This window comes from Syngnathus typhle, linkage group LG4 (assembly GCF_033458585.1).
Source record: "Syngnathus typhle isolate RoL2023-S1 ecotype Sweden linkage group LG4, RoL_Styp_1.0, whole genome shotgun sequence".
NCBI lineage: Eukaryota > Metazoa > Chordata > Actinopteri > Syngnathiformes > Syngnathidae > Syngnathus > Syngnathus typhle.
In genome coordinates this window covers 14,179,386-14,193,866 of record NC_083741.1, presented here as the reverse complement: position 1 = coordinate 14,193,866, position 14,481 = coordinate 14,179,386, and the positions used below count along the sequence as shown (strand labels likewise).

Sequence of the window (14,481 nt, the reverse complement as noted above, 5' to 3'; positions counted from 1 at the left end):
CATGCTAGTTCATCATCATATAATTGGTACAAATGTTTAATTATGCTCCCCAGCTGTTTAGAACCCGGTACTGCTGTTCTGATACTCGTGTACATGTATTTCCTAATTAAACAAAACTGGTTTTTTGGTGTGTGTAAGGGCATACAAGTTACAAACAGTTCTTTATAACACCCAGCCGTCCCTCTCACTTTGTGCTTCATTATCAGTCTGTGTATGGTTGCAGCAATGAAAATGAGCTTCATTAATTCTGGGTCTGGCTGGATGATAGCCATTTTGAACTATGTTTGCCAATTAGACAGGCCAATTTAAAAGTGACCTTGGGATACTTTGTTCTTTCCTCTAATAGCCTAATAAAATAGTTGTGTCAGATCGTTCTTTTTTGTTTTTGTTTTGTGTCTCCAATCTGCCAGAAAAGAGTGACACAGAAATGAACAATTCCAATATGTTGATTTTCACTTGTATGTGAACGATCACACTAATCATGTGTTTTTAATTTGACTAAACTATGTTCCATAAGAGTCACTCTGCTTGGATTAGATTTGGTGTAGACGGTTTCAAACATTAAATGATAATAATAAACCTTTTTCCTCCCTCCCTAGGTGACAGCAACCGATGTCCTACCAGCAAGCATGTTCATACCTGTTCCTGGTCCAGAAAGAGAGTCTCAGAATCCCTCTCATGCTGTTGCCAATGCTGAAGATACAACAAAACAAGCTGGTTAGTGTCGGAGTTTTTTTCTTTTTCTCAAACAAAAGACACTCTTGTTTTTCAGGGACATTCAAATGACATATGTACTTGTAAATCCATTTAGACTATACAAAATTGTGTAAAATAAACTGGCGTTAGACATTTCTCAACACTCTACTTTTCTCCGCAGATGGCTTAGATGCCGATCTGGAAAAGGGAGTTTCACTTCCGACAGAAACAGTTGAGGTTCGCAAATCACCTCAAGAAGATCAACAAACAGAAAAGGATGATGCAACTGGATTCCTGTGCTGGAAGAAAGGCTGTAATCAAGTGTTCAAATCCTCCAACTCTCTGCAGATGCATTTCAATGAAGTTCACAACAAAAGGCCTCAGCTACCGGTTTCTGATCGCCATGTCTACAAGTATCGTTGTAACCAGTGTAGCTTGGCCTTCAAGACTGTGGAGAAGCTACAACTCCATTCCCAGTATCATGTGATCCGAGCAGCGACTATGTGCTGCCTCTGCCAGCGGAGCTTCAGGACGCTACAAGCCTTGAAGAAACATTTGGAAACCAGCCACCTGGAACTTAGTGAAGCTGATATCCAGCAGCTGTACGGGGGCTTACTGATGAACGGTGACCTTATGGTCATGGGTGACCCAGCCCTTGGTGACGAACATGGAGGTCTGGGAGAAGATGACAAAGAGGGGGATGAGAGTGACCAAGAGGAAAAGCAAAGTCCTACAGGCAGTGAATCTGGCTCACTGCTGGAAGAGTCTGGATCTGAACCAAAACGTGCTTTGCCATTCAGAAAAGGCCCCAACTTCACGATGGAGAAATTCTTAGATCCATCTCGTCCATTCAAGTGCACTGTCTGTAAAGAGTCCTTCACACAGAAGAATATCCTTTTGGTGCACTATAACTCTGTCTCCCACCTGCACAAGGTGAAGAGAGCTCTTCAGGAGTCTACCACTGGTCAGCCGGAGCCGACGAGCAACCCTGACAACAAGCCCTTCAAGTGTGGCACTTGTAATGTGGCATATAGCCAGAGTTCCACTTTGGAGATCCACATGCGCTCCGTCCTACACCAATCAAAAGCGAGGGCGGCTAAACTTGAAGCCGCGGGAGGGATCACTAGCTCTGCAAGTGCTACTGGAGGGACCATCAGCACGTCAACGGCAAGTCCTGGCCCAGCAAGCAACTCAACAACAAACTCTACCAATCATGGCACTTCTGGGTCTCAAACAGCTCAGAATATTCTTGGAGGAAACCACACCTCCCAGAGTCATAGCCACGAGACTATCAGCTCAGTTAGCAGCCAGTCCTCACCATCAGAAAACAATGAAGTAAAAAAGGCTAAGTATGGAGATATGCTGTCTTCACGGGGACAACAACAACTTCAACAACAACAACAACAACAACAACAACAACAATTAGCTCATGCTCAAGCCCAAGCTCAGCTTCAGCAAGAGCTCCAGCAGCAGGCTGCTCTTCTGCAATCACAGCTCTTCAACCCAGCACTTCTGCAGCACTTCCCCATGACCACTGATGCACTTCTCCCTTTACAGCAGCAGCAGTTGCTGTTTCCTTTCTACATCCCTGGAGCAGAATTTCAGCTAAACCCAGAGATTAACATCAGTAATTCAGCACTTGGCCTAACAGGAGCAACCACCGCCTCACTGCTAGAAGATCTAAAGAACTCAGCTCAACAGAGCTGCTTGCAGCAGCAACTGATGCATCACCACCTCCAGCAGCAAGTGCATCAGCATCAACAGCAGCAGCAGCAGCAGCAGCTGCAGCAGCAGCAGCAGCAGCAGGCACAGCCTCACTCACAGGCACAGGGACAGATGGCATTGCTGCAACAGAGTGCTTCGCTCCACCAGCAGATTGAAAAAAAGCAGAAGCCTCCCTCCTCACAAAGTGAGAAAGACATTCAAAGAGACAGAGAGGTGACTGAAAAGAACGAGGAGGTCAACAAAGATTCAATGGAAAAACTAAAGGAAAAGAAGGACATTCAACACATTTCAACTAGTATTAACCATGACTCTGGTTTACTTCCGCCAAGGATTGCTTCAGATGCTCGTGGAAACGCAACCAAAGCCCTGCTGGAAAATTTTGGGTTTGAGTTAGTTATTCAGTATAATGAAAATAAACAAAAAGCCCAGAAAAGGGGAACTGGGCCGACAGGATCAAGTGGACCAGGTGGGATCACAAGAGTGGTGGATCCCATTGAGGGATTGGAGAAACTAGAATGTGAAGCCTGTGGCAAGCTGTTTTCAAACATACTGATTCTAAAGAGCCACCAGGAGCATATCCACCAGGCTTTTTTCCCATTTCGATCCCTTGAGAGATTCGCTAAGGAATACAGAGAGAATTACGATAAACTATATCCACTGAGACCTCTTACACCAGAGGCTGCTCCAGCTCCTCCACCTCCTCCCCCACCCCCTCCACCCCAAAGAGCTCCTACACCAAATATTCCTGTGTCTGCAGCTGCACTCACACCTCCAACTGTACCTACCCCACAGCCTCCAGTTCCAATGCCGCAAATTCCCATGCCAATGGATTTGCCGATCTTTTCACCGCTAATGATGCAGTCCATGTCACTCCAGTCTTTGCCCAACCAGTTAACTCCTCAGCTGTCCTCTGTTGAACCCAGTCTGGCCTCAGAATTGGCCCAGCTTTACCAACAACAGCTCACCCCGGCCATGCTGCAGCAGCAACAGAATAAGAGGCCACGGACACGCATTACAGATGACCAGCTTCGGGTTCTGCGACAATACTTTGATATAAACAATTCGCCTAATGAAGATCAAATTAAAGAGATGGCAGATAAATCAGGACTGCAGCAAAAAGTCATAAAGCACTGGTTCAGAAACACGCTTTTCAAAGAGAGACAACGCAATAAAGACTCGCCATACAACTTCAATAACCCACCAACCACAACACTTGATGATACCAAAATTGATTCTAAACCGCCTTCACCTGAACCACAGAAGCAAGACTTCTATGGAAGTAAGAGATCTTCTAGAACTCGGTTTACAGACTACCAGCTGAGAATTTTACAAGATTTCTTTGATGCCAATGCTTATCCAAAGGACGATGAGTTTGAACAGCTTTCCAACCTTTTGAGCCTCCCCACTCGTGTCATTGTTGTTTGGTTCCAAAATGCTCGCCAGAAGGCAAGAAAGAATTATGAAAACCAGACTGATGGTGGGAAAGATGGGGAGAGACGAGAACTTTCAAATGACCGGTATATTCGCACCTCAAATCTGAACTACCAGTGCAAAAAATGCAACTTGGTCTTCCAGAGAATATTTGATCTAATAAAACATCAAAAGAAGTTGTGCTACAAAGATGAAGATGAGGATGGACAGTATGACAGCCAAAATGAAGATTCAGTTGATCTTTCTAATGATTGTTATACTCCATCTGGTTCCTCTTGCCACACCCCAATGCCTTCTTCTTCAAGTCTCTGCCCACTTCCACCTACACCTTCGGCATTCTCACATCTCCCCACAGCTGATAAGGAGGAGGCGTCACCAGCAACCACCTCGAACTTCCATGAGGAGAAATCAAAAGATGTACCTGACATTTCAACCGATTCCCCAAATAAGACTTCTATTAAGCAGGAAAATGTACCCCAACCTCAATCAGATTCACAAAAGCATAGACATCAGAGAGAAGAGAATATCCAACCTATTTCAAAGCCCAACAAACATTCCTCTTCTTCCTTCACTCAACAGCAACTGCAGTGTGGTCCATCAGCTTCTCAGACAAGCCAGCCACCCTCCCAAAGCTCTCACTTGAGCCACAATCCCCACATGAGTTCGGCTACACAACAAATGGCACAGCAGCTCATCCCATACCAGTGTGATCAGTGCAAGATTGGCTTCCCCTCCTTTGAGCACTGGCAGGAGCACCAGCAATTACACTTTCTCTCTGTGCAGAATCAGTTCATCCACCCACAATTCATTGACCGCTCAATGGACATGCCTTTCATGCTATTTGACCCGACCAATCCTCTCCTGGCAGGCCAGTTACTTTCTGGGACAATGCCCCAGATCCCCAGCAGCTCTGCCACTTCTCCATCCACCCCCACATCCACAATGAACTCCCTGAAGAGGAAGTTGGAGGAAAAAGCTGGCACAAGCCCAGGAGAGAATGACAGCACAAACAGTGAAGAGCCACATCGAGACAAGCGGCTTAGAACCACCATCACGCCTGAGCAGCTCGAGATTCTTTATCAGAAGTACCTATTGGACTCTAATCCGACGCGTAAGATGCTTGACCACATCGCACATGAGGTGGGGCTGAAAAAGAGAGTAGTGCAAGTCTGGTTTCAGAATACTAGAGCACGGGAGAGAAAAGGCCAGTTCAGAGCCGTGGGGCCAGCTCAAGCTCATCGGAGGTGCCCCTTCTGTAGAGCTCTTTTTAAAGCAAAAACTGCTCTTGAGGCACACATTCGCTCTCGTCACTGGCACGAAGCCAAACGTGCTGGTTATAATTTAACCCTCTCTGGTATGTTACTTGACCACGAAGGGATCCAATTAAAGTTGGATGCCTTGGAGACGTCAGCCTATTCACAAATGTCATCTTCAAATATGGATGGACAAAGTTCTTCCATGTCTCCTGTGAATCGAGGAATGGATTCGTCTCCCAGGGCTCTTCTAAGTCCTTCGTCGATTAAAGTTGAAGGAATGGAAGATTTTGATGGTTCAGCCATGTCTGCTGTGAACCTTAGCTTTGATCAAAACAAACTGGATAATGACGACTGTTCCTCTGTTAATACGGCCATCACAGATACAACTACAGGTGATGAGGCTAATGCTGACAATGACAGTGCTGATGCAAAACACAGCCAGAGTAGTAGTGACTACCTGCCTAAGCCTGGGGGCACTGTCCCCATCCTTGAAAACGATGACCAGATGTCTTCAGGGCTCGTAAGCCCTGCTACAAGCTATTATGCTAAGGACTGTGAAAATGAACATATAATTGACCACAGTGAGACATCCAGTCTGGCGGATCCTTGTTCGCCAAGTCCCGGAGCTTCAGGCACCAGGAGCATCGACAGCGGTGATCGTCCTGGTCAAAAGCGCTTCCGAACCCAGATGACAAACCTCCAGCTCAAAGTGTTGAAGTCCTGTTTTAATGATTACAGGACTCCCACCATGTTGGAATGTGAGGTACTTGGCAATGATATTGGACTTCCAAAGAGAGTGGTTCAGGTATGGTTTCAAAATGCCCGTGCCAAGGAAAAAAAGGCAAAGCTCAACATGGCCAAGCACTTTGGAATAAATCAGACATCCTATGAGGGGCCGAAAACTGAATGCACTTTGTGTGGTGTCAAGTACAGTGCCCGCCTCTCTGTTCGCGATCACATATTCTCCCAGCAGCATATCTCCAAGGTTAAGGATACCATTGGCAGTCAGATTGACAAAGAAAAAGAGTACTTTGACCCAGCTACTGTCCGTCAACTCATGGCTCAGCAAGAGATGGACCGTATTAAGAAGGCCAATGAAGTTTTAGGATTGGCGCAGCAGCAGGCCATGCAGCAACAAGGAATGTTTGATAACCCTGCAATGCAGGCGCTGAATCTCCAGTCAGCCTATTCTAATCTACAAGGCATTCCACCTGTCCTCTTGCCAGGGGTTGGAAGCCCCTCTCTTTCCAGCTTTAATTCGTCTAACTCAGGTATGTTGCTGTTTTTTCTGTTTTGTTTTGATTATTTATTTTTTTTTGGCCTGCTATGACGACAATTCAAAATTTCAATATAATAGTAATCACAGTATAAAACATACACAAAATGTGATTGAAGTGCCGCTAACGTTATTCTTTTATAAGAAAATGCACTGTACAAGAATACATTATCAAATACAACAAATTTGTAGCACCAAGTCACCGAAACAGAGCAATCATAGTCCACAAATTGAATCTTGCTCCCTTTAGTGTATTCCCACGACTGTATATTCCTTTCAAACAAAGCTTGTATGTAAACCCTGGAAGGAAAATATTTACTTGGCAATTGGATTTTGGATAGGACATAAGAGCAAAATTACATGTGCTTATGAGTTGATATTGATAAAAAAAATGTTATTTCTTTAAGGGGATACTCCTACCTGAACTCAGTTAACTGTTCTGTTTTTTGCACTACCAATCTGCAGCTTTAACTCCTCCTAAACCTTCAAACCTGCTAAACATGCCTGGTGCCAGTGTTCCCTCGCCAAGCTTGCCAACATCTGGATTGCCCAACAAGCCTCCCTCATCATCATCTCTGTCCACATCGAGCCCAGCGCAGACAAATACATCCGCGTCCCACTCGAGCCCCACCTCTACATCCAACTCCATTTCCTCAAGCAACCCGTCCGTCTCCCGGCCTGAACACTCCAAAGAGCGTGAAGTTGAGAGGTTGAGAGAAAAGGAGAAGCCCAAGGAAAAGCCGGAGAAGCCCTCAACCCCGTCATCAACTGGAAGTACCCCTGCTCCTTCTACTTCTGCTGCCAGCGCCAAGAAGGAAAAGCCAGACCCAGCTGTTCCCGCCACCTCTATGCCTACACCCGGCATGGAATATGTGGTAGATCCTGCCCAGCTACAAGCCCTGCAGGCTGCCTTGGCTTCAGATCCTACAGCTCTTCTCACAAACCAGTTCCTTCCCTACTTCATGCCTGGCTTTTCTCCATACTACACCCCACAGATCCCCGGCGCTCTCCAAGGTGGTTACCTGCAACCAATGTATGGTATGGAAAGTCTCTTCCCCTACAACCCTGCATTGTCACAAGCACTGATGGGCCTGTCTCCGGGATCCCTGCTGCAGCATTACCAGCAATATCAGCAGAGCTTGCAGGAAGCACTACAACAGCAGCAGAGGCAGCTTCAGCAGATCCAGCAACCCAAGGCGAGCCAAAATCAAGCTCCCCCTAAATCCTCGGGGGATCGGAAAGAAGCGGCCAGAGATCAGGTGAAAACAGAGGAGCAAAAGGGCAACCATCACAGCGCATCTCCCAACACATCTTCCACCTCCTCCACTCATAATAACGCATCCGCTGAACAGAATGAGTTGGATGGCAAAGCTGTGGACCTTCATCTAGACCAGTTCATCGTCCCCAAGGCGCAGTATAAACTGGCATGCCGGAAGTGTCAAGCAGTTTTCACCAAGGAAGAAGCGGCTATTAGCCACCTTAAGTCCAACTGTTTTTTCGGTCAGTCTGTGGCAAACCTGCAAGAGATGTTGCTGCGGGTCCCCAGTGGCGTAGGTGCAGGGGTTGGAAGTCTCTACGACTGCCTGGCTTGTGACACTACGTTGGATGGGGAAAAAGCGCTCGGTCAACATCTGGAATCAGCTTTGCACAAACACAGAACAATCAAGCGATCAGCCAGAAATGCCAAAGAGCACGCTACTAGTTTATTACCTCACTCTTCAGCCTGCTTCCCCACTCCTAACACCACATCTACCTCGCAGTCTGCCACTCATCCCATCAGCAGTCCCACTCCGCCACCAACGACATCAGCTACCATGCCATCATCTGCGGGGTCCACTCCCCTTTGCTCCTCCTCCTCCTCCACCACTACACAGCTCAACGCCACAGCCGCCAGCAAATCCTGGTCCCAGGCCCCTTTCTCCAGAGCTTTAGTCGGCAAGCCAAATGCCAGTCCCTCCTATGCTTCCTCCTTGTTTCCTCCAGTGTCCTCACCCTCAACGGTTACCTCAAGTTCATTGAGCACCTCAGGAGTTCAGACCTCGATACCAACAGACGTCTTTACTGACGAGTCTGACTCTGACAGCAGTCAGAAGTCGGCAGACAGACTGGGCAGGACGGCGGACGAGCCGCAGCAACCTGGCTTTGTCAAAGACAGTACTTGTAGTAGTAATCTCGCTAGTGTAGGAACAGACTCCATCAGATTGTAAAAGAGCTTTCGTTGATGGACAATGTTTAAAAAAAAATACAAAAATGAAAAAAAAATCACAAATGGAAAAAATCAGAAAAAGCAGCAATGTTAAATACGTTAAAGGTATACAAACCAATTTCAGAAAAAAAAGATGTAAAGACTTACTGCAATTCCAAAGCTTGTAACCAAAAACTTAATGTTAGTGGATTGTTTTCCCATATCAACATGCTGGTTTCCATTTTGTTTTGTTTTGTTCAACTGAAACACACGCATATTAATAATATATGAGAAGAGAAAAGAGTGATGAGGAAGAATGCTGACAAATGGCCCAAGAAACCCTTTGAAAAATTCTGAGTAGAGAAGATACCCTTTTGTTTAGTAATCATTTATATTTAATAGCACACTCACAAAAAGCCAGTATGTACTGTATGGGAGAATAGTCCGGTCCATGTTCTTGCTATTTAAGCATTCAGATACCAATGGCTTGCAAAAGTAAAATAATAATCTAACGTCTATTTTATTCTCAGGTCAATGGCTCGCAAATGTTATGTTCTGTTACGCAAACCCATGTTTGACATGCTTGTTTCTCTTCATATCTTGATTAACCACAACATTTTAATTGGAGTGGAAATTAATAAGGCATTTTTATGGGCATTAAAATGGCAGATAATTGGCTGAGTTTTACTGTTGAACAAAAGAATAGATGGGAGAAGAATTGTTATCCATTCATACAAAGAGACCATTGCAGATGTAAAAATGGGCCATGAATAATTGAGTTTTTAAAGGAAACAAAAAAAAAGCATCCCTCTGTATTTATAAAGGTTCCAGATATTGTGGTGTTATGTAGATTGCTGGATTGGAAGTGAATTGAAGCAGTTTGGTAGCCTGAAATTTTTTTTGTGTACATTTAGCTTTTGTATTGTCCAATTTTAAGACACTTCATTTGATGTTGTCTTGATCATTCCGATAGATCATTAGATGATGGGCAATGGGTAATTTATCCAAATGATATTTCTGTCTCATTCACAACCTTCTTGGGAGATATTCATCCAGATTTCTCTCCTGACAAGGAAGGAACCGCTTTAAGCGTTATTTAAAACGTATGGGTCAGTCAGTACTGCATCCATCAACTGGATGAAAACAAGTTGTGAGTGAAATAATGAAATTCTAATTTTATTTAATTTTTTTTGGTTACCTTTGTGCACTTATTACTGTCTAACTCCCATTTCTCACTCTGTGTTCTTCTCCCCGCACTTATTTCCCTTGGCTGTCCTGTATTTGTAGATGCGATGCAGGTCCTCTGTGTGGCTACACTTTTTATTTTGTTGTCATTCATGCAAATGAAAAAATAATACTAATAATAATTCTCACGCTTTAAGACAAAAAGAAAATCCAAAGACTGAACACTTTTCACCATTGGTGCATAAAGATGAGAAAAGAGGCTTCTTTATACTTGATAATTTGTTGCTGTTTTTAAAGGAAAGAAAACAAAGTTTTAAAAGATAAAGGAGTACGCATCAGAGTTACCGTTTTTGCTTCCTTGCGAGCAAACGGGTGGCTTTTTTACGTAGATACCAAAAACCAAAAAGGGCCCTCGTCCTTGCATTGTGGAGTAGCACCGTTACAGAGCCATTGCAGTTTGTAAGATAGTTATGAATCTTTGTTTGACTTTTGACACATTCAAATGTCAATTTTTTTTTTTTAAAGATCATGTATTAGGTCTGGTCTTCGAGGACATACATGTGCTGCTAATGTAAAATTTTGAAAGGAAAAAAAAAACCTAGATGCATGCTCATTTTGCTTTTGGCGAAGCTTTAACAAAAACAAACAATAAACCAATTTCTTGCCTCTCTGCAACACCTTTTTTGTTTCTTGTTGCAAAAACGGAACTTTGAAGACTGTGAATATGTATGTTCCAAAGGACATTTTGCTGATTTTCTTTTGGACAGACCAATGTTTTGAAGCCAATGATCTATGACGTTTGTGAAGAACGGTGCATTCCAAATACCACAATGTTATTTCCTTTGTTTAAACGCAAGGACTGATCTTTTGTCATTTGAATTATTTTAAGTGTCAATCTATTTTCACTCCACTGTTGTGTACATTTTTACTGAAAGATCCATCTGTGCAGACGTGGAACACTCACTCCATCCAGTCGAGATTGTTGCTTACTTGTTCGGCAAGTAATGATGGTTACCAAAAAGTGTATATAATACATCTGGTACTGATGTGTCTCCTAGGTTTTAATCATATTTTTGCCAGTCAACATAAAACTAGTTTCAAAAAAGGCGAGTGATAGCTTTTTACCTGCGGTGTGATTGCCCTCCACCCCCGCCCTACTCCCTCGCAGGGAAATCCAGCAATGACTTGTCCCATGTGTAAGCAGGGTGCCACTTTTACGCATCGATTACAGGTCTTGAGGGGCATCTTCATTCCAAAGCATTCTTTCTGGTCGCTAGGAGTTTTTTTCGGAGGTGTCCCTTGGTTCAAACGGCTAGGAGGCTTTCATGTCCCAAAGAAGTCACCCACTTGATCGTATCGCAATGGAAACGGATGAGCATAGGTACCCCCACACTTTCACTGATAACAAACAAAAATGTCTATTTTTTCAACCAAGACTTATTTAAATTTGTGGACAACCTCTTTTTGACCAATATTGTACAGCCAATTTATATAGATATATGTACGTATACGCCCCAATGATCTTAATGCCTTTTGGTGTTGATACCATAGCATGTTGTTAAGAGCAATGATTGACTCTCCAAGCTTGCCACTTCTCGAAAATTCTGTTTCCCTGAAATTGTGTACTTTTTGATTTCATAAATTAAGTTATATTGTTTTTCTCCCTTAAATATATTTTAATTTCCCTATAATGTCAAACATGTATTTCAGTTTTGTATTTGTATGTTTTTGTGGTCTGTGTACATAATTCCATCATAAATTAACACTAGATTTGAATTAGGTTTTTAAAATTAGGAAACAAATCCAAAAATATGTCCCAGTCACTTTATTGAGTTTTTTTATTTTATTTTTTTTTAATATATAAAATTGTTTCAAAGCTATTTCAAATATATCTTATTTCCAAAGTTCAAGGGTAATCATTTCGGCTCTTGTATAGAGGAAAGTTCAATCCCTACATCAGATGCACCCAGCATGGCCCTGTATGTGAATTAGAAAGCGTGTGCGTATGTGTTTCATAAGAGCCAATTAATTTCCCCCTTTTTTTTTGGTGTTAGACATCAAAACAAAGCAAGCCGCAATTCAGAGTAATTGAGAAAATCTAATGATCAAAGTGACTGTGGTAGCTTTTACTCCGATTGATCACATGAATGTGGCAAAAGCTTTATGCAGTCAACAAAAGAACATTTGTACACCCCCGCCCCCTGAAAAAAAGTGTATATTTTAGCAAAATGTTTTTGTGGGTATCTGCCTCCACAATACTTACATTGGGATATTTGATGGACATTCAAAAAGCAACAAGGTTATGCCGTAGAGGTCATCTTTGCCCACTGTGAAAAGGCGTGTGTACTAGTATACAGATACAAATATATTTAAATCAAGACATCACTTTTTGTTTGTTTCTGAGATGAAGAAGGACTGAAAAGAAACAAAAAAAAAGACTCTGGGAATCTTTAGAGCTCTTATCAGGAGGACACGGGGGGCCGTGGGCACACCGAAACTGGGCATGGGAGCCGAGGGCAGGCTCCGAAACAGCTTTAAATACCACCTCCTTATCTGATTAGTGACGACGAGAATGGACTCTGGAACCGATGGACGTTGTGTGGCAGACAGACGGAGAGAGAGAGAGAACAGAATCTTGACTGCAGCTGCTCTTTCCTCTTTTCTTTCCCCCATCTGCCTCCGCTTCTGACCCTTTGATGGATGTTTCCCCGAATTTCAGGAAAGGACGGACAGAGACGCTGGCCTCTTTCCCCTCCTCCACGTTGCTACCTGTCTCCCTTTCCCCTCCGCTTGTCTTTGGTAGACAAGTAAAGCTCTCAAGTCACGCGGCAGCTCACCCCTCTCGCTGTTGGTTATCTGGTCAAAGAAGAAAAAAAGAGAAATTAACAGCAGAGGGTGGGGTTGAGTTCTCCAAACTGTCATTTCTTGGCAAAAGAGGCAGTTGTACACTTAAAGAAAAGCGTATTAACCAAAATCAACAACCAAACTAACAACCAAACAACCATTTGCTCCAACGTCAAAGATGAACTGTTACTTGGGGCGATCCGTTCCTTTTGTGACTTCTGGTGCCACAATTGTTTCTTTTGGTTTCGTTGTTTTTCTTTTTTTTTTAAACAAACTTTTAGACTTTTTTTTGTTTCCTTAAATGACTCCTCGTTCGAGCCTCATAAGCATGGCTCTGGGGCTCCAGGCAGCCCGGCTGAGGGTAGAAAAAAAAACAGCCTTGCAATGTACAAAAAAGAGCAAGTTAAACCAAAAATGTTGTTCTTGATGTCTTTTCTATACTGTAGTCTTGTTAGCTTTTTTGTTACTGTAATTATATGATGAAGATTTCCAGACTGTACCAAATGACATGGAAACTGACATACATACAAACCACATGGAACTTCAGACTTTTAAAGAAACTTTTGTCACAAAACCTTGTTGTCCTAGTTAAGTTGATTGTAGATGTTAATTGAATATACTCCTTTGAAAATATTTCATCAAGTATGTTTCTTGCTCATTGTGATACATTAAAATAAGTATGAGCATAGACTCTTGGGCTTTGGACTCATTCTTCTCTTTTCTGATGGACTGTATGAATAAAGTAATTCACGCCTCATACTTGAGAAAATATACGTTCCATTCTCCATTCAAATACATTTCAGGTATTTAGTCACTCATTGGACAGCCATAACGTACTGCTCAGTTTCGTGTTCCTTTACTAAGATAATGTTCACTTTTGATTGACATAACACATTCCTTGGGCATCCTGTGGGCCAGTATGACTACAAAATAAAGTTGTTGTTTTTTACCTACATACATTTATATATTTACATTTATATATTTTTTGTCTTACTTGTGGAGACCGAATGAGGTGTCCAATATTTTGACAACTCAATTTGATTAATTTTACTGTATGAAGCTTCAAACATTGACGCAGAGTAGTTAAATGGAACTGTCGGTTAGTCAACTAATTGGTCCAACCTTAGTGGCAAGTATATAGTATCCGTTGACCTAAATATTGAATTACTGGTATTATGAGTAATTTTATTTCTGATTCATTGGTTTGTTTGTCTTTTCTTTGCTGACATTAACTTGCCACAACTGTGTCCACATGACAAATTATCTTGTCAACCAATTCACTGCAATACCCATGATTGAACTTAATAAAAGCAGATTGCAACAGGACCGAAATGTTTTCATAGAAGAGCTTATGCAATTTATTTTTAAAGGTGTTGCAGATAATTTCTTTGAAATATGTGAAGACAGAGGAAAATAGATTTTTAAGGAAACCTAAACCTCCAAAGGAGAGGGCAGCCTTTCTTGAGCAAGAGGCGAGATTCACTGGCCATGTTGAGCCAATTAACACACAAGGGCACATCCCAAATGAATTAAAAACACCCTAATCTGATCTGTGTGAAAAGCAAGGCCATTTCCCTCACAGGCCAGGACCAGATGGCACTCACACTGTGATAGTGCATTGAAACAGGCCAGACCAAGTCACACTGTGAAATTGGGTTAGCGCCTCGGCCTAACACAGGCCTTGGGCAGTGTGAGGAGAATAGCCCACCTCTGTAATACTTGCCCCATATTTAATTATAATTCTCAATGTGTCTCAATAACTCATTCATTGTTCATCAGTGATGGGGTTAGGGTTCCACCTTTCAGCTGTCAATTTTTGACATATTCCAAAAAATACATACGTATGAAATGCAAAAGGCAAGCACGGCTATTTTAACCATGAT

The 14,481-nt window shown here is 42.8% G+C and overlaps 1 protein-coding gene across 5 annotated transcripts in view; it reads left to right on the top strand.

The window, feature by feature from the left end:
* zfhx3b (zinc finger homeobox 3b) overlaps positions 1-13,288 on the top strand; it is a 129,337-nt gene extending 116,049 nt beyond the window's left edge. For all 5 annotated transcript variants that reach the window (XM_061275660.1, XM_061275661.1, XM_061275657.1 and 2 more), the window contains 3 exons: positions 600-717; positions 878-6,379; positions 6,850-13,288. In XM_061275660.1, coding sequence (XP_061131644.1) covers positions 600-717; positions 878-6,379; positions 6,850-8,591 — 7,362 coding nt within the window. In that variant the 3' untranslated portion in view covers positions 8,592-13,288. The remainder of the gene's footprint in view (positions 1-599; positions 718-877; positions 6,380-6,849) is intronic.
* Positions 13,289-14,481: the final 1,193 nt, after the last annotated feature.